This window comes from Rhinatrema bivittatum, chromosome 7, assembly GCF_901001135.1.
Source record: "Rhinatrema bivittatum chromosome 7, aRhiBiv1.1, whole genome shotgun sequence".
Lineage (NCBI taxonomy): Eukaryota > Metazoa > Chordata > Amphibia > Gymnophiona > Rhinatrematidae > Rhinatrema > Rhinatrema bivittatum.
Window position 1 is genome coordinate 229,495,383 of NC_042621.1, and position 21,000 is coordinate 229,516,382.

The 21,000-nt window shown below is 44.4% G+C and overlaps 1 protein-coding gene across 4 annotated transcripts in view; it reads right to left on the minus strand.

The window, feature by feature from the left end:
- CCNJ (cyclin J) overlaps window positions 1-21,000 on the minus strand; it is a 40,781-nt gene that overhangs the window by 13,722 nt on the left and 6,059 nt on the right. For 3 of the 4 annotated variants that reach the window (XM_029609948.1, XM_029609949.1, XM_029609952.1), the window contains 4 exons: window positions 15,719-15,830; window positions 13,007-13,217; window positions 4,213-4,512; window positions 3,968-4,127 (listed from right to left, as the gene is read on the minus strand). In XM_029609948.1, coding sequence (XP_029465808.1) covers window positions 3,968-4,127; window positions 4,213-4,512; window positions 13,007-13,217; window positions 15,719-15,787 — 740 coding nt within the window. In that variant the 5' untranslated portion in view covers window positions 15,788-15,830. Of the gene's footprint in view, window positions 1-3,967; window positions 4,128-4,212; window positions 4,513-13,006; window positions 13,218-15,718; window positions 15,831-20,524; window positions 20,557-21,000 lie in introns of those variants that run through there. The other variant, XM_029609951.1, reaches the window with a different exon arrangement.

Here is a 21,000-nt window from a genome sequence, read left to right on the forward strand (position 1 = left end):
TAGACCAGTGAGCCTGACTTCAGTGCCGGAACAAATAGTGGAAACTATTCTCAAGATCAAAATCTTAGAACATATAGAAAGACATGATTTAATGGAACACAAGTCAACATGGATTTACCCAAGGGAAGTCTCGCCTAACAAACCTGCTTCATTTTTTTTGAAGGGGTTAATAAACATGTGGATAAAGGTGAACCGGTAGATGTAGTGTATTTGGATTTTCAGAAGGCGTTTGACAAAGTCCCTCATGAGAGGCTTCTACGAAAACTAAAAAGTCATGGGATAGGAGGTGATGTCCTTTCGTGGATTACAAACTGGTTAAAAGACAGGAAACAGAGTAGGATTAAATGGTCAATTTTCTCAGTGGAAAAGGGTAAACAGTGGAGTGCCTCAGGGATCTGTACTTGGACCGGTGCTTTTATATATATATACACAAAATTATTCAGAGTAGTTAAATCACAAGCAGACTGTGATACATTACAGGAGGACCTTGCAAGACTGGAAGATTTGGCATCCAAATGTCAGATGAAATTTAATGTGGACAAGTGCAAGGTGTTGCATATAGGGAAAAATAACCCTTGCTGTAGTTACATGATGTTAGGTTCCATATTAGGAGCTCCACCCAGGAAAGAGATCTAGGCATCATAGTGGATAATACTTTGAAATTGTCTGCTCAGTGCTGCAGCAGTCAAAAAAGCAAACAGAATTTTAGGAATTATTAGGAAGGGAATGGTTAATAGAACGGAAAATGTCATAATGCCTTTATATCACTCCATGGTAAGACCGCACCTTGAATACTGTGTACAATTCTGTTCACCAAATCTCAAAAAAGATATAGTTGTGATGGAGAAGTACAGAGAAGGGCAACCAAAATGGTAACGGTGATGGAACAGCGCCCCTATGAGGAAAGGCTGAAGAGGTTAGGGCTGTTCAGTTTGGAGAAGAGACAGCTGAGGGGGGGGGGGGAGGGGGGGGATATGATAGAGGTCTTTAAGATCATGAGAGGTCTTGAATGAGTAGATGTGACTGTTATTTACACTTTCAAATAATAGAAGGACTAGGGGGCATTCCATGAGATTAGCAAGTAGCACATTTAAGACTAATTGGAGAAAATTCTTTCACAACGCACAATTAAGCTCTGGAATTTGTTGCCAAAGGATGTGGTTAGGGCAGTTAGTGTAGCTGGGTTCAAGAAAGGTTTGGATAAGTTCTTGGAGGAGAAGTCCATTAACGGCTATTAATCAAGTTTACTTAGGGAATAGCCACTGCTATTAATTGCATCAGTAGCATGGGATCTTCTTAGTGTTTGGGTAATTGCCAGGTTCTTGTGGCCTGGTTTGGCCTCTGTTGGAAACAGGATGCTGGGCTTGATGGACCCTTGGTCTGACCCAGCATGGCAATTTCTTATGTTCTTATTTTCTTAAGACAACTCTCCCCGAGTGTCTGAGCAGTGCTTACACAGGTTAGAAGTCAAGTCAGGTTGAGAAGCCCTAATATGACAGGCAACACAAACAGGAAGATGCTTAGGCTTCTTGCTGACCAGCACCATCGCTGCAGTAAACATGCGTTAGAACTGCTTGCGCTCAAAAATGAAATGTGCCCAAAAAATAAGTGCCTAGAAGAAAGTGTGGCAAGGCACATGCACAACCTGTGTGCCAAGAAGAGTAAAACAAACAGTTTGTGCACATATAAAGCGTGCCCAAAAACAGAGCGCACAATGTGTGCGCAGAGCTGACACACTGCGCATACAGACGACCTACAGAGGGCAGCAGAACACGCACAAGAGTGCACAAAAACAGCCACTGCGGCCTACCACGCAGCGTGCAAGAAAAAAAAGCCTAAGTGCGGGGCACACCAAGCCCACCAGGGGCCGCTCAACCCGCCCGGTTCCCCAACCCCAACGGGAGCAGGAACGAACAATGGCATGGCGGGCCGAGAACATGAGGAAGTCCTGAAATGCCTCTAAATGTCTCTGATGCAGGTAAAACTTTTTTTTTTTTTTAAACCTTACTTGAGCTCAATGTTTACTGAGTACAGAGAGAGTCTCCGGCTGCGGGTGGAGAGGGCATATGCTGTCACCACTGCACTCTGCCTCCTGACCCGCTGCCTTTCAGATGAACTAGCAACTAAGTCCACACCGGGATACCCATCTACCAGACCAAAGGCACACCTCTGAGGGACCATGGAAAATCACCTCAGGAATTCTTAACAGGGAAAGGGGGGGGGGGGGGGGGGGGGGGGAAATGGGACCACACCTTTAGGTATCACTGCAGGAGAGCAGGGCTTTCTTTTCCTGAATTTAGAATTTCAAATGTCTCCTTTCAAAAAGCTCAAAGCAATCCCGATAGGCAGATGCACATTCACCATCTGCTGGAGATGGAGAATACTGGCAGACTGAAGTCACTGAAGGGTTATATATACTGTGACGTCAGCTTGCTCAGCCTCCATCTGCTGGCAGGTGAGCATAAACCCACTGGTCCTGAGTCCATCTATCTACATGCTAGGAAATAAACATTGATAAATTCCCAGGGAAAATAAAAACTGAAGATGGGATCCTTAAAAAAAAAAAAAAAAAAAAAAAAAAGGGGGGGGGCGGGGAATAAATTCCTCACGTGGTTGCAAATGAAAGCTCAGGGTACCAGATCCCAGTTGTGGTTTTTACCAAGCTGGAAGTAAAAATGACCAGGAAGAAATCAGGTCAATAAACCTCTCCAAAAAACAGATACTTGGACATGATCTCCAAAGGACATAGAAACTGTTAGTGTACAGTAAGTAATTTAAAATAAATATGGAGTAAATGCAGGATTAGATTGGGATAAAATGAAATAAGCCTGTGGTAATGACACCACAAATTCCTGCTTTGCCTAAAGAAACAGGGTTCAGGTAACATATCCAAATGCAGGCTGTGGGGAACTTGCAGATTACTTAAAGGAAAAATTGTAGATAGTAATAAATTGGAAAACAGAAGTAATAAAGCAGCACATCCAGCAGATAGAAGGTGCTCTAACATGAACACTGAACAAGAGACATCAAGTTAAAGTTATCCAGATTGGTGAGAAGTATATATAGCAGCATCGGAGCCAGCTTTTCAAATGATTGGGGTTGCTAAACCCAACACAAAATACCTCCTTGGATGCAGTGAAGGTGTTTGCTCAATACTGGGGAAGTTCAAGAACCCCTAGGACTAGAACCTACATGTAAGAGATGCCTGTACGGGTATAGTGATCATTAGGGGATAACTCTAGTCCAGAACAGCAGAGTTTTACCACCATGGCTAGTAATATAAAATATAATATTAGGGAGCCCTATGTCACTGCACTGGCAGAGGTTATTACTAAAATAGATAAATGCTGTGCCATGTCATGATAAGGTTGTGGCCTGTCATGCCAATCCTAAATTATGTTCATCTCCACTGTTGTATGCAGGAAGGAAGGTTGGCAGGAATAAAAGTTGAGAGAAGGTAACTAAGCATTAGTATTACAGCAGAGCATCAACTTAAAATGCATCACTATCATAGCACTATATTCTAATAAAAGGAAGTTACTTTTGTCAGAATTTTGTGATTTCTCTTCCTGCTGCCATGCACCCAGAGAAAATTAAAATTTGTATTAAATATTTTAGTGTCCTGTATACATTGGAGGTGAAGAGGAATTTGTTTAACATAGCTGACTCTTGCCAGCTGGTGTCAATTGCTGCTTTAGGTTACACTGGTTGGATGGGTGGGTTCACAGGTGAAATCCAAATGAAAAATCTTACAAGACAAGAAACATCCACAAGTAATCATTGTAAAGCCACTAAACATAGCATAATTCAACATAAATTTACTGAGCTGAAGATGTCCAGGACTGGATTTGCAGGTAGGGCAAGTCAGAAGCAGCTTCACTGGAAAAGCTTTGGGAGAACACTTTTTTTTTTTAAAATCAGTCACTAAAATGCACCTGTTATGAATGAAAAAGAAAATCAAACTTACATTAACAGCCGCTCTATACAAGGTAAAACAAAATTCCAGGAGTATGCAGTAAGACGATGCAGTCTAGTTGGCCATGCTGGGAAGAGTCGAAGGATAATCCTAGAAGCAGCCATACATGCAGCAGCCACTAAAGATGGGGCATAATTTAAAAAGGTATGATCTGTGGAAAAATTAAAAATAAGTTTATGTAGAATTCAGAAGGCTCATCAAGAACTAGAATACTTATATGAAACTATGCAGCGTACCTTGCAAAGACACTTCGAGGAAATAGTCAGCATACTTTGCCATGTATAGCTTTGTCTTTTCTAAAGACACCATAGGCCATCCATCATGGAGATCAGTCTCATGAACAGCAATAGAAAGATAATATTCAATGAAATGGGCAGCAGTTGGGAGACACAAGTTCCACTGAAACGTGTCAAGCAGCAATAGCTCCATATGCAGCAAGTTCTGTTTTGTTAGCACCAAATTCATGTTAGTCATGCATCCCAGGCTGTTGAGCTGTTCTAGTTTAGGTACATGGTCTTCCTTTTCCTCGAATTTACCTTAAAATGAAGGCACAAAGATTTAAAAAAATAGTTGCAAGACTGCCAGGTAGTTCGGAAAGTAATTGCTGTTCTTTTCTTTCATCTTAAAAAGGATCCCATTAGTATACATACATCTAGAAATCTAAAACCCCCAACAATCTTTAGATCAAAGGATGATGTGAACAGATGTTTGTAATATGCAGATTTAACAACAAGCCTGTGAATAATGACTTAAGTTTGTGAAAAATGGTATGTAAAGTCTTCAGCTGGTGTAGTTATAAATATGAGGAGTGAGGGAGAAATTTAATTCTGAAATTGCTGGAAAACCAAGCAAGCTTTGGTTCTAATATTATTGTTTGTATAATTCTATTTAACAGTGTAAGTTAACAATAAAGCAACATACTATTAGTATTGTAGGATTTCAGATTTTAATTTTGTACATCGCTTCTAGCAGTCACTTCTGACTGGGGAGCTGGTTTAGAAATTATTTAAAATAAATACTTGAGCAATATAAAGTGAATGGAGGTCCATATTCAGTAGACCAGGTAGTGGACATGTTATCCAGCTAAAGTTAGCTGGATAGCTTGTCCCATATTTTCAGTGGGAGAAACAGCTAGCTGAATATACATAGAGCCAAATAACTTTGAATATGGCTGGTTAGAACTAAAAGTTATCCAGCCTTGTGTGGCCGGATAACCAACTACTTACCCATAAAATAAAAAAAAGTTGTGGGCCTCCCAGCCCAATGTCAAACCCCACCCCCGGCCTAGAACCCAACCCCCCCCAATCTTAATGGAGAAATTACTTACCTGATAATTTCGTTTTCCTTAGTGTAGACAGATGAACTCAGGACCAATGGGTATAGTGTACTCCTGATAGCAGTAGGAGATGGATCAGATTTCAATCTGACGTCAGCCCTAGTACATATACCCCTGCTGGAAGTGCAGCTCTTCAGTATTCTCCTCGAAAAGCAATTGTGCATATGTGTGTGGCTGAATAACTTGGTTAACTTTATTAGCTTGGACTGGTTGAATTGGTTATAGCTGGAGACCGCCAGTGCCCTCAACCAAGAAATGGTGACACCGGTAGGATCGGTGTCCTTAATTGGAGGGAAAGCTTGACTTACCTGTGAATAACTCGCTCTCGGGGATGTCGTCCGAGAATTCCATGAATGACAGCAGCCATGGGTGGGATGCTGAGTCCATCTGTCTACACGAAGGAAAACGAAATTATCAGGTAAGTAATTTTTCCATTTCCTAGCTTGTAGCAGATGGACTCTGGACCAATGGGATGTATAAAAGCTACTCCCGAACCAGGTGGGAAGCTGCCCGAGGTGCAGTTAGTACTGCCCTTGCAAATGCTGTCTCCTCTCGAGCCTGAACATCCAGGCAGTAGAACCTGGAGAAGGTGTGAATGGAGGATCATGTCGCCACCCGACATATCTCGGCGGGTGACAGCATCTTGGTTTCTGCCCAGGACACTGCCTGGGCTCTAGTGGAATGGGCCTTGACTTGCAAAGGTGGCGGCTTGCCTGCTTCTACATAGGCCGCCTTGATAACTTCTTTGATCCAGCGGGCTATGGTTATCCGCGAGGCCACTTCCCCTTGTTTCTTCCCGCTGTGAAGGATGAATAGATGGCCCGTCTTTCGTATGGACTCCGACCTTTCCAGGTATCGGACTAGGAGTCTGCCGACGTTGAGGGGGCGCTGGTAGTGAGATTCTTCCAAGTCCTTATGCTCATCTGGTGATGGTAGCGAGATGGAAGTGAGAAACCACTTTGGGGAGGAAGGACAGGACCGTGTGTAACTGGATGGTTCCCGGATTGAGGAACGGCTCCTGGCAGGACAGTGCTTGTAGCTCGGAGATACGACGGGCCGAACAGACTGCCACCAGGAAGGCTGTTTTCAGTGTTAATAGCTGGAAGAACAGGCCACAGAGAGGTCTGAAGGAGGATCCTGCTAAAAAGTCTAGGACTAGGTTGAGGTTCCATAGAGGCACTGGCCACTTCAGGGGTGGTCTGATCTGCTCGACTCCCTTCAGGAAGCGCGAGACATCCGGGTGAGAGGCTAGGCTACTGGCCTCACTCTTGGTTCCGTAGCAAGACAATGTGGCCACCTGTACCTTGATGGAGTTAAGAGACAATTCCTTCTGTAGACCATTCTGTAGGAATTCCAAAATTGCAGGAATTTTGACTAAGCGTGGGATGTCGTCGCAGTCTTCACACCAGGCTTTGAATACTCTCCAAATCTTTATGTATGTTAGGGATGTGGAGAACTTGCATGCTCGGAGCAGGGTGTCAATTACTGCACCCGAGTATCCGCTCTCCCTCAGGCGAGTCCTCTCAATGGCCAGGCCGTAAGAGAATCGAGCTGGGTCCTTGTGGAGGATTGGCCCTTGTTGGAGTAGATCCCTGTGTGGTGGTAGTGGAAGAGGGCTCCCTGTCAGTAGCCTTTGCATGTCTGCGTACCACGGCCTTCTTGGCCAGTCCGGGGCCACCAGAAGTACTGGTCCCTTGTGGTGTTGTATCTTGTGGATGATTGTGCCCAATAAGGGCCATGGTGGGAAGGCGTATAATAGAGTTTCCTGTGGCCATGTCTGTACCAGGGCATCGATTCCCTGGGACTGAGGTTCCCGTCTGCGGCTGAAGAAGTTGGGAACTTGGGCGTTGGACCAGTTTGCCAAGAGGTCCATGGTTGGTGTTCCCCAATGGCTTACTATCAACTGGAATGCTGTGGTCAAGTCTCCATTCCCCTGGGTCTATACTTTCTCTGCTGAGGTAATCCGCAGCGACGTGGTCTTTCCCAGCGATGTGGATGGCCGAGATTTCTCGAAGGTTCGCTTCTGCCCATGTCATTAGTGGGTCTATTTCCAGAGACACTTGTTGGCTTCTGGTTCCTCCCTGACAGTTGATGTAAGCCACTGTTGTCGCATTGTCCGACATGACTGACTGATTTGTCTCAGAGTCTATGACTGAACTGTAGGCAGGCCAGTCTGACTACCCAAGTTTCTAGGCGATTGATGTTCCATCCAAACTCTTCTTTGTTCCATAACTCCTGGCAGTGTGCTCCCCATCCCCGTAGGCTGGCGTCCGTGGTGAGTAGGATCCAGGTCGGTGAGGACAGTCTCATTCCCTGGCTCAGATGGCCTTCTTGTAGCCACCATCATAGTTGGGTCCAAACTTTGTCCGGGAGCTGGGAGACAAACAGTGTAGTTCTGGGTCAGCGGGCTCCATTGTGACAGTAGAGAGTGCTGTAGGGTCTCATGTGAGCTCTTGCCCATGGCATTACTTCCAGTGTGGATGCATGAGGCCGAGGACTTGGAGGTAGTCCCATGCTGTGGGGCGAAGCTCGCTGAGAGGTTCGCAACTGGGCCATCAGTTTTGATCTCCTTGTCTGTGTCAGGATGACCTTGTCTTGTTTGGTGTCGAACCGAACTCCCAGGTATTCTAGAGACTGGGAGGGCTGTAAACAGCTCTTGTTTGTGCAGACCAACCACCCGAGGCTCTCCAGTAGAGTTTTGACTCTGTTGGTTGCCTGGTGACTTTCCTCTGGGGATTTTGCCCTGATCAGTCAATTGTCCAGATAAGGGTGTATGAGGATTCCTTCCTTCTCAGTGTTGCTGCCACTACCACCATGATTTTGGTGAACGTCCGGGGTGCTGTGGCTAACCCGAATGGTAGTGCCTGGAACTGGTAGTGATAGTCCAGGATCGGGAAGCGTAGAAAATGCTGATGCTATTGATGGACTGGAATGTGCAGGTAGGCTTCCGACAGATCCAGGGATGTAAGGAATTCCCCGGGTTGTATTGCCCTTATGACAGAGCATAGGGTTTCCATGCGGAAGTGAGGAATCTTCATGTGGCAGTTGACCGACTTGAGGTCCAGGATGGGCCGGAATGTTCTTTCTTGGGAACGATAAAATAGATGGAATAGTGCCCAGTATTTATTTGTTGTGAGGGCACCAGTGTTATAGCCTCTAAGGCGAGTAATCTGGTCAGATTAGCTTCCGCTGCCATCCTCTTGGAGGGGTCGTGGCAGGGAGCTTCCACAAACTTGTCCGGAGGGATGTGGTAAAAATCTAGATAATATCCATCTCAAATGATGGCTAGGACCCACTTGTCCGAGGTTTTCTCGACCCATCTTTGATAGAATAGGGTAAGTCTGCCCCCTATTGCTTCTTCCCTTGGACGGGTCGGTTGATTTTCATTGTGGGATGCAGCTGGGACCTGGTCCCGAGCCGGCTTCCCTTTTCTTGTGTTTGTTCCGAAAGGACTGGCTCCTGCCTGCGGGGCGAGTCGCCTGATATGTGCTTCTGTATGGGTTGAAGCGCTCTGATCCTCTGCCCCTAGAGGTTCGAGGGAAGGGTCGCTGGTTTCTCTTATTCCTGTCCTCCAGTAGCCGCGGTAGTGGGGATTCACCCCATTTGTTGGCTAGCTTTTCTAGTTCGCTTCCGAACAGGAGGGTTCCTTTGAAGGGCATCCTTGTGAGTCTCGTTTTGGACGATGCGTTGCCGACCAGCTTCGGAGCCAGAGTTGTCTTCTGGCCGCCGCAGCAGATGACATGCCTCTAGCTGCGGTGCGCACTAGATCAGAAGCAGCATCCATGAAGAATGATACTGCTGGTTCCAGGGCTTTCCCGGGAGCTTTGTTCTTTGTCTGTGATAAGCAGGCGCATGTCACCACGGCACAGCAGGCTGCTATCTGCAGAGACATAGCGGAGACGTCAAAGGACAGTTTGAGGATGGATTCCAGACGTCCGTCTTGGGCATCCTTGAGTGCTGCTCCTCCCTTGATTGGGATAGTAGTGCGCTTCGAGACCGCGCAGACCATGGCATCCACTTTCGGACATGCCAGAAGATCTTTGGAAGCGGGGTCCAGAGGGTACATGGGCACGCCCCCCTTTGAATGTGGTCTCCGGGGCTTCCCATTCCAAGTCAATTAGCTGCTGGACAGCTTGTAACAGTGGGAAATGACGGGAGGTCTGATGGAGTCCCTCTAGGAGGGGGTTTGTCTTAGGTTCCCCCAAGGTACTTGTGCCCGAGATAGTGAGCTCTTTCAGGCTGTGTGTAACTAGGTCTGGAAGCTCATCTTTGGTGAAGAAACTCATCATGGTTCAGTAGGGTTCGGTCCCTGGGGGGAGTTCTCCTTCCTCCAGGGGTTCTGAGTCGCTGTCTGAGTTGTCCATGTCCCCAAGGGTGGGACTTCTGGGCGGTGGAGGCACTTCTCTGGGCATAGAGGGTCCCGGGATGTTGAGGTCCTCTGGCAGAGGCTGTGGCCTTGTTATCAAAGGCCCCTGCTGCATGTGGACGAAGGTATGCAGGCCTTTGAAGAATTCCAACCAGGAGATAGAAGCTGGGTCTAAATTAAGGGGCATGGTGTCCTTAGGGAGCCCCGTTTGATTGAGGGAGGCTCCCGCTGGGGGATGAGAGGTCCGACATGCTGTTCGAGAAGCTGGATCCTGGCACTGGCTGGGAAGGGCCATGGGCTGAATCCCCCAGGACCTCCTCGCACTATATACACAGAGCTGAGGTCTCCTCGTGCTGTGCAGCTCTGATGCGCCATGCTGGGCAAAGGCCCTGAGCCTTGAGTTTCTTCTCCGGTGGCGCCATGGCTTGTGTGTGTAAAAAATACAGGAACCGGGCGGCCTAGATGTGTGCTCCAGTGCGCCGAGGTTGTGCACGTAAGTTGGGTGTGCGCTAAATAAGATGTGAGTGCCGCTGTGCGCACAAGCCAAACTTATACGCCCGGCACAGTAGTCGTGTGGTTGTGTGCGTCGCTATGCACACGGTTTATGCGCATGCCGATGTGCGCACAAGGTATTTGTGCGCATGGCTCGCCTCTATGCGCACGGGTCGGGATGGCGGACAGGGCGGTGAATGGTGATGGCGACCACGCGGCCAGTATGGCAACCACCTCAGAGGGTCTCCACGTGGGAGGACCCCAAATCTAATCGGGGCCTAGCCCTGCTAGGGCTTATCAACCCGGTGGCACTGGCGCTGGCTGGCGACCTGTGAGACTCTTCGAACTTCGGAGACCGGAGACTTTAAAGAAGTTTTCTACCTTACCTTGTCTCGGCATTTCCCGGTTTCGTTCCGGACAGTCTCCGGCTGCAGGGGGAGAGGGAGAATACCTTCACTGCCGCGCTCAAAATTGCACCCGCTGCCTCTCAGTCTCACCCGTTGCTGGGGGCTAAGTCCACGCCGAAGGACGGCTGCCGAACAGAGGCCAACCTCCGAGGGATCACGGAAATCACCTCAGGAAAGGACCCAAGGGGTGTCTCCACAGGAGAGCGGGGCTTGTCCGTAGAGGTAAGATTTCTTTGGTAAATTACTCTAACGCTGTGTGAGCGTGCATAGAGTCCCGAACTGCTATGGAGACGGAAAATACTGAAGAGCTGCACTTCCTACAGGGGTATATGTACTAGGGCTGACATCAGATTGAAATCTGATCCATCTCCAACTGCTATCAGGAGTACACTATACCCATTGATCCTGAGTCCATCTGCTACACGCTAGGAAAGAAATTTTTAAAATATCACCACTTGACCCAGGCCTTCCTTCTCCATCCCTGCTAAGAAAAAACATTGCTCCTTCACCCTTCAGGCAGACACCCTACCGCAGAAGCTCTCTCACCTACCCAGTGCCTATATTAGGTTCCCTGTTAGTATCACTGGAAGTGCTGGGATCTCAAGGCTCAGCAATCCTGGCATTGAGAAGTTACTAAGAAACATTAGAAGCGCCGGGATTGCATAGCACAGAGACCTCAATATATTTTCTTTAGTGTTTTCATAAACATTTTTTACATGTCAACCCTAAATTCAAGAAATGTGAAATAGCAGGTATCCACCCCTAAGAATTTTCCTAAAAGGCAGCTGACCAAACCTGTCCTGGGGAGCTCTACAACCAGTCAGGTTTTCAGGATATCCACAATGAACATATTGGAGATAAGTGTGCATATGCTGGAGACTCAGTGGGGCGGATTTTAAAAGGCCCGCGCGCGTAAATCCTTCCGGATTTATGCGCGCCTATTTTGCATAGGCTGCCGGCGCGAGTAAAGTCCCGGGACGCGCGTAAGTCCCTGGGCTTTCAAAAAGGGGAGGGAGGGGGCGTGTCCGGGGCGTTCCCGAAACTACGCGGCGTTTTGGGGGCGTGCCACAGCATTTCGGGGGTGGGCCCGGGGGCATGGCGCCAGCCCGGGGGCGTGGTCAAGGCCTCCGGACCAGCCCCCGGGACCCGAGGACACAGCAGGGCTGCCGGCCGACAGGCATAACTTTGCCGACAAAGGTGGGGGGGGGGGGGGTGGGCGAAGAAAAGTTCCCTCCGAGGCCGCTCCGAAATCGGAGCGGCCTCGGAGGGAACAGGCAGGCCGCGCTGGGCTCGGCGCGCGCAGGTTGCACAAATGTGCACCCCCTTGCGTGCGCCGACCCTGGATTTTATAAGATACGCGCGTATCTTATAAAATCCAGCGTACTTTTGTTCGCGCCTGGTGTGCGAACAAAAGTACGCGATCACGCAAGTATTTAAAATCTGCCCCAGTATATGCAGAGATTTATCCCACGCATATTCACTCTGGAGTCCCCAGGAAAGGTTTGGGAAGCCCTGCTCTAACATTAAAATGGCTAAAGCTTTCTCTTACTGTCATCCTCTTTCCTTCTCCCTGCAGTCCAGTTACTCAATTACTGCTCCAGGAAAGATGCACAAGGTGATCTGGATTTGTTTGCTCTCAGACAGCAGTAGCTGCAATCTTCAAGGAGCAAGATTCTGTGAGACATCCAGTCAGTCCATGAGGCAGTTCTGCAGAAAGCTTGCAGTAGAAGAGGTAGATTACCACAGGGGCTGAGAATGGACAGCTCACAAAACTGCTCCAGGAAGGCTACAGCTATGGCTATCCCTGGGAGTAGATGAACCTAGGGCACTTCTGCTGGAGCAGAGATCGGATGAGTGTGGAGGTACAGCTTCACTTGCAAATAAGATACCACTCATACTTTGCAAATTGTATTTTAGAAGGTTGATAAATATATGTCCTTAGATAATAAAATATTTTTAAAAGATGGGTTATGAGCATAAATTTAAAGAAAAAAAAACCCACAAACCCCTTGAATTAAAGGTCTATAAACTAAACATTCAACATCTTGGAGTTCACAGAGAATGCAATGCATGGATTGCTTTGCTGGATTTAGTTCATATTCTAATATATGAGGAAGATTCAAATCCTTGTTCAACCTAATCTGTATATATAAACCCTTAAGATTTGTCCTAACTCATGAGAAGTATTACAGGATGAATACATAACAGTCCTCAGGGGCAGGACTTCATTACACATTCATAACAATTGGATCCACTCGTCTATAGTTACAAGAACATGCCAGCAGATAGACTACCAGGCCCATCTAGTAGTCAGGGTAAACAAAACCAAGTTTTCATCTTTTCACAGACAGCTGCAGATCACAGTAGCCTGTACAAGAGCTCATCTGGCTTGGCCCACCACCACTCAGTCCAATGCTTCATATACTCACTTGCTAATAGTAAACAGGAAAGGGCCACTACATGCAGCTGTTGAATTGAGATGTCATATCTGTCCATAAAGAGATCCAGCAGGTATACAGCGAGATGTCGTGCAGCAGGACAGAGCTTAAAACGGTTGCTCACAATAGCAATTAGGTCTGCAAAATATCGCCTTAGGTTTAACTGGGGAGACTGGCCTTTATAGGTGGGCAGCTTCAGTTCCTAGGAAGGCAGCAAAAGTATTTCTTTAGTACATAGATTGCAGAAGGATTGTGGCAAACGTTTTACAGGTTTTAAGGTATATTCAAATATACACTGTAAACTAGAGAAAAAGAATACACTACCTAACCAAAGTGTATCATATAAATGTGGCCCAGAAAAAAATCCCAGACAATTTAAGCTAACGATTACAACTAGAACATAACTTATTTAGCTCAAAATGCAATAGTAAAGCATTTGCTTTCTTCTCTGCTGAATGTTCTAAGAGGTTTTGAAGTTGATGTGTGCAGTTTCAATGGTAAATAAAGATTCAAATGGTTCTTAGTCTTTACCTGGAGCTGATATTTTAGCCATCCCAACGTTTTCTTTGATTATGGGATTTTTTTTTTTTTATTGTTTTAGTAGCAAGAAATGCCACTTTCTTCTCCTCTGGGTATTATGGGTACTTTTGGATGCAAAGCAAACACCTTCCATTTAGATTATTCAGTGATACCAAACACACACTTCTTTGCATTTTTTTTTAATTTTTTTTTTTAAAGATCCAGCTGCAGAGTACGACTGTTTATCTTGTTCAGTTATTTAGTGCACTCTGAAAAGTTTTGAAGCTGAATAATCAAATTACCACATTGGTATTCAAAACCAAAATTCCAATGTGACAAGCAAAGAAAAATATTAAACAGGCAAACTGAAATACCTGCTCTCCCTTAACAAAAGTCTTGAGCTTTCAAAAGTCTTTGAATTTCATTCCACTTAGCAGTTTAAAGATGTATTCCCTGTGCCATTAAAATTATTAACTTGCTTGGCTCTAGACTAAATTCCACACTCTGTGGGGTTTCAGGCCACTGTTTTACACATTTTAAATTCTTTGTGAATGAAAAGGTGACATCTTAATTATGATTAGGGATCCAGGTTTTCCATTTCATGGATGAATAAGGGCAGAACTGAAGTTTTATTTTCACTTACTCTTTCTGGATAAAAGACAGACAGAAAAACTGGATTATAGATGTACAAGTGGGTGGATGCAGAGATAACTCTGCAAATTGATACTTATGTAGATGAACGTTTTAGGCTGGGTACAGCCGACATAAAAATGTAAAGGTGAATTTTAAAATAGAGAGATATGCGCACAAGTTGAGCCGGCGTGTGCCAAGCAGATTTTAAAAGCCACCTGGATATGCACACAAATGAAAAGTTCAAAAGGGGCGGAGCACAGGTGTTCCTGGATTTTAGTTTGAATAAGCATATAAATACTTAGGCACGCAAGCATGTGTAGGTGGGTCCCCTGCTGTGTACATTTATTTCTGCTACAGATTGTGTGTAAATTACAAAATAAACATAAATAGAACAGCAGGGTTTTTAAGGGTTGGAGTTAACAAGGGAGAAGAGAGGCTATTAAAGTAGGGGAGATTGGAAGTCCTACTCCTTACCTTAATGGATTAGGAAAACCAGTAATGGTGTTGGTACGCATCTTTTAAAATCCGCCCCCCCCGCACACTTACACAGTAGAAGCGGCATTATAATAGTAATAATAATTTTCGTTTACAGGTGCATGTTTGCTTAAAATTGCGCACGCATGTGCAGGCTATAACGTGTGTTATAAACAAGCGCGTGCACCTGTTTAAAAAGTTACCGTCCCTAGTAGCAAGTTAACCTGTGAAAAACAAGAAACTACAGAGAAAAAAGTGAGAAAAACTATGCAAGACATTTTAGATAATGCTGAATCTCTCGTATGTAAATATCCATGTCTAAAGATGAAAAAAAAAAAAAAACAACCCAGAAATCTGTGTGGAAAGACAAAGGCTTTTAATCATAATCAACTTATATATAAAAAAAAAAAAATTGTATTTATTTCTTTTTTACTGTGGGTGTCTTTGGGGCATCAGAAACAGGCTAAGCTAAGCCAGTCCTCTTTGTTGCATTGTATTAAAAAAACAAAAACAAAAAAAAAAAAAACTAAGGAGACTTGTGGTTATAACTTTTTTTTTTTTTTAATTTAAACACAGCGGGGAGGGAACTCTGCAGCGTGATGGGAATTTGAAACCAGGGCTCTCAGTCTGAACCAAAATGACATCAGAAAGCTGCATATCATGCACGCACCCATCAAGATCCCAGTGCCAAAAGGTAGGGACTCGATTTGCTTACAGATATAAATGCTGGTGGCACCCTGAAGTCCTGCTCCCCCTCCCCCTCCGGCCTGCTTAACACTTGAGTGAGAAGTGACTCACTGGGAGCTTACCAGCTGCATTCAACTCCAGACAACACTTAAAAGCTTCCAGAACAAAAAGTGACTCCACCCTGCCCCCACCTCCTCTAGCATCGCTTATTCTAAAACTCTACTGGACTGCTATTTTCGCAGCTTCTGAGCTCACTGAAACCTTAGCACAGTACACGCATTTCATACCTACTGGGAACACAATGGAAGAGTTCTTGTCTTTTTAAAAGATAGCCTCTCACACTAATATTGTCAAGGGGGAAAAAAGAGTGAATTTAGAAAACAAACTTACTTTATATCGGAGAGCTTGATGGATATCTGCAGCCAGCTGTCCCTTCCACCACTGCCCCTCCAGCTCCATTGCATGGGAGAAGTCAGGCAGAAAAGTGCAGCAATTTACAATCCTGAGAGTTTGAGGAAATGAGTGTAATTAACAGAAAAGGCATTGCCAAGTTATTCTAACCACATCACTAAAAAACTACCCAGCAAACCTTTTGAGGCAAAGTAATTAAAATGCCAAGCAATTTAATGTGCCCCCTACAATCAAGCCAACTTCTGCACACTTGCAAATCACTCTTTTTTTTTTTTTTTTTTTTTTTTTTTTTAACACTACCTTTGAAGCACATATGCCAAAGATCATCCTAAAGCTTAATTAATATCTAAATCCTTTCCTGTGTTAACCTAGGAAGAAACAAAAGAATGCTTCATTTCAAGTCATGTTCATTGGAGTCCACTTTCAAAACATAACATTGTTTCCTAATTAATATCAAAAGAACAATGAACATAATTAGTAGCGCAAGACATCCTTTCATAGTCCCACAGAAAGGAAAGCAGTTTGCAAGCTCTCTACCACTTGATCACTAAATAAAAAAAAAATTACACCATGTCAATCAGAATATGAATAAACTTTTAGCACCTTCCATTTCTGAAGAACTGAATTTACAGCCAAGGGAGACATGAAACATATTCCTACCACATCGCTTTTGCTAAAAAGTGGACAATAAACAAAAGTCAAATTCCTTTCCTGGAGTTTTTACAAAGCGAGCCATGGCTCCAAAATATAAATATATCTATATCTATATCTATCTATCTATCTACAGCTTCTCCCGTCCACAGGACTAATCCAGAAACGAGCACAAAAAGCCTGCAGTCTTGCCAAATGGGGGATTCCCTCCAATCTCCAGTCAGTGGGAAAGGATCCAGAGGAGAATCTCTAATGCAGGGGTAGGCAACTTCTGTCCTGGAGTACAACAAGCCGGTTGTATTTTCAGGATATCTGCAATGAATATGCACGAGATGAAATTTGCATGCAACGGAAGTGGTTCATGCAAATGCATCATGTGAATAGTTAAGTGTAGATATCCCGAAAACCCAACCAGCCTGTGGAACTTGAGGACCAGCATCGCCTAACCCTGCTCTAATGTATCATCAAAAACGTAAGGCTGTTGATTTGTTAGTCCTCCATATAAACTAAGCATGAGGACTGATCACGTCTTCATGTCAATCTGATGGCATACAGATGTGTTTTCAAAGCTGTCATAGGAGGCAAGAAAGAGCATGAAAAAGAATATAATGGAAGATGGAGACCACAAGGCTTGTCAAATTTGCCCAATTTCATTGATCCCAGATTCTATCTAGCCTTCCCTTCCCTTCTTTGCAACTAGGGATCCTCTGGGCTTATCCCATGTCTAATTGAATTCTCTTTCTGTTCATCTTCACCACTTCCAATGGGAGGTTGGGGGAACTGGTTTACATGAGGACATTTTGTTTCTGCAAATTTACAAAGCCTACTAAATGGATTTCTGCAATGCAAGATTTCAGATGTAAAAGTTTGAATTACTAAGCTAGGATTGTCCCTTTTAAATGGATAATGTAAGTGGCTGCTTGTTTGTAGGTGTAGTAATACAGCTCTACCACTATAAATAAAAGAGCCCAGAGCTACAAAAAGGAAATATAGAAGGATGATGTTGAGGGAAGTAAAGGAAGGAAGAAGGGGATAGTGCTTGTTGCATTACCCTCCTTTTGACCCAGTAGCTGGCTCGATGTTTTCAGCACTATTCAAAATGGCTATCTTCAACATCAGAATAATGTTTTTTGGGGGTAGCTGAGGATGCTTGTTTTTGTAAAAGATTATGCAATATTAGAAGGTATTTTTCAAAAAAATGTGTTAAAAAAAAAACAACAAAAAACCTTCCAGAAATAAACCAAATTAAAGCATATGCCAACTATGTTAAGATATCAGAATAAGGGGACTCTCCAAATGCACTATACTAGCATTATATACACGGTTTAAATCTTTATTTTACTTTACTGCTTTCCTTGGTGTTCACAGCCACTTACCAGCAGCAGGTTTACAGTTCTTTTACATTTCCACTGAAACCCCCAATGAAGAAATGCAGAGTATGATGGCAGATAAAGACCGCCAGGCCCATCTAAGGATGCAGATTTTGTATCTCAGACCCTATCTGATCTTTTTCTTGGCTTTTAAGGATTTGCTCCCTTTCTCGAGTCTAACCTTCTCTCATCACCCCTTGGCTATAACTTCCTCACTTAGGCATATTAATACTCATAAGACAGGTGAATCACTTATGTCCTCACACTCGCCTCAAGGATCTATTTACTGCAAATCTTTCTCTCTCCTCTCATAGGGAGAACTGCTCCACTTTGGAAGCCCTATCCTGGATTACTCTAATGGGATATCTCCGTCCAGAACTGGACATAATAAAATGCCAGATGAGTGTTTTCACCAAGGATTTGTGGAGAGACTGCCACATCCCTTTTACAGCCTATCATTTTACTCAAGATACCTTAGTAGGACACTGGGACATGAAATAAGGCATTTTTCCCCACAGTAGCTTAACTCTGGTATTTAAACAGAAAAAAATCTGCACTAAAGGTGGACTATAAATCAAACAAATGAAAATAAATACAACAGAAGAAAAAATATATATCAGCATGAAGATTAGCAAGGGTGATTACAAAGCCACATGTTAATTTGTTAATGTAGGTTATTAGCGATTCCCCATTTTCTTAATGCTGGAAAATTTAAGTCCTGGGTCTGAGGTGGAGTAAACTCATTTCTGATGGCCATGGTATTTTATTGCTGTGCCCATCTGCTAATGTCCACCTGCTTCTACCATTCTGGACACAGCAATAGAACATGGCCATCCATCTCCCAGCATCTGTCCCCTGGGGGGGGGGGGGGGGGGGAGAAGTAGGAGATGGGTGAAGGGGCACATATCCCCACAGTCTTGTTCCCTCTCTACTTCCTTCCTTCCCTCACTCCCACTCTTCTTTTCACCCTTTCCCTCCCAATCATACCCTTCCTTCCTTCCCCCCTGCCATAATTGGCCTTGCATGCAAGATTGTGCCCAAGCCTCTGTGAACAGTGCCAAAGTAAGTCTTAGTCAGCAGTAGGTACCTTCCCCAGAGAGCTTATGGTTTAATTTTTACTTGCCATAATGGCCTGCCAGGTGAGATTGTGCCCAAAGTTGAGATGCACAGCATCAACCTCACATGCAAAGCCACAATGGTAAGGCATGGCAAGTAGAATCAAGCCATAAGCAATCTGGTGCAGACACCGACAGCCAAACAATTAACATACTTTTCTGCCCAAGTCAGCTCACACAGCACCTCTGTGCACTTCACCTGTAGGTGCCCACCCCAGAGAGCTTATCCTTTGATTTCATTTGGCATGTCTTGCTCAAGTGGCCTTGCATGCAACATCGCTCTCTGCTTTGACAGTGGAAGGGAGGAAGAGGAATTGGATTCAGACAACAACCAACATGGGCCCTGCCTTTTACAGTCTGGGGTACTGATACGCACAGGGCTGCTTCCACGGCCAAGTGCAGAAACAAAGCACGTCAAGCAGCACAATCTGAATTTTCAAGGAGGTTCATCAACCAGTCACAACTGTTGCTAGCAGTAAATTGTTTTGAGTTACCATAAGGCTGGGGGATAATTGCAAGAAACGACAATTACTATCCTTAAGAGAAAACATAGGGGTAGCCTGCCCGGTGCAGCAGATTCTACCATAAGAAGCTTGCTGGACAGACTGGATGGACCATTTGGGCCTTTTCTGCCATCATTACTATGTAAGATTGTGCCCAAATCAGAATATACAGTATCAACTTTGAATGCAAGGCCCTTTTGGTCATACTCGCCATCTTCTGCCACCTGCCTCCCCTTACGCCTGTTTTTAAAGCACTTTTCTGCATTAGTGTGGATTTCCAGTTCAACTCACATTTTCAGCAATTTTTTTTCTGTTTAGCGGACTTTTATATGCCTGGTCTATTTGCATGCATTAGCTTACTGCATCCCACAGTACTGTAGGTTTTTAAATACACAAGTAAACCAAAACCCATGCTAAAAATTAGTACTGATGTTAGCATGGGGTTTCATTACAGTTTCCCCATTGTTTTATAACCTGATCGTCAGATTATGATGTCCATCCTCCCTACCAACTCCACTCCAGTTTGACTGCTAGCAGTACTTCATGTCCCATCCCCAGTTGTTTCCCTGGGGATTCTATATTCTGCAGAAAGTCATCCTATAGTGGAAGGGGGGCTGTCATTCCTTCAAGCATCCGATTGTAGAAGATAAACAAGCCTATGACCAGAAGTGCTGAAGCAGATAAAAGAGAACACTTTTTTTTTAATCTGAATAAAGCAGTGTGGTTGCCATGTTAGTTCTAGATGAATGCATGGAAATAAAGGATTAACAAAAACTACTATAAGGCAATAGTCCATTAAAAAAAAAAAGTATTATTTAACAACATCTTTGTTAATCTTTAAAAAAAAAAACAAAAAACCTGAGACTCCCAAAGGCTTCCCTTTCATGTTTTTATAAAGGGAAATGAGGACCCTAATAAAGAGGTTTTAAAGAACTGCTTTTTTCTTTATAGTTTTCCTATTTTCATTTTATTTTTGTTTGAGCCTCATCTTTAGGAGTTTTATAGACAAGAAAACCTTTCCCAAACTAGCCTACACGGCGCATGTGATCAGCATACTGTGTGCTAATCTGAAGGTCTGGTTTGGTTAGTACAAGCTGGATTTTATTCTTTTTAAACTTGCTGACCCATATTACATGCATCACGCACCTTTTCACAGTTTCCCGGCTGGTTTTATCAGCCAGACCCCAGGCACGCACATATGCACCAGCAGTGGCCTCCACATTCAATCGTCCTTTTCAGATAGACCATGGTACTAGGTTTAGCAAATTTTATTCCTTTGACTTTAAACACTTTTTTTTTTTTTTTTTTTTAAATCCCTCACAGACCTCTCTGGCCTCTAAGTAAACTTAAAAGGCCCTGCATCCTACAGAGTATGCCATTGGAAAACAACTGCCACTTCTGATACCGCAGCTTGTGGCACCTCTCAGCTGCAATTTGTTAACACCTTCCCTGGTGCTATAGGGCGTGCCTCTCACAAGCACTAGTGACTATATTGTTTCTGGGGGGTGGGGTTAGATATATTAGAAACATGCATACTCTTGGTTCTATTCTTTTCATTTTTCAACATTGCCTAATAATGAACTTTTTGTTCTAACTTCTATTAATTTAGTCTAAACAGGGCT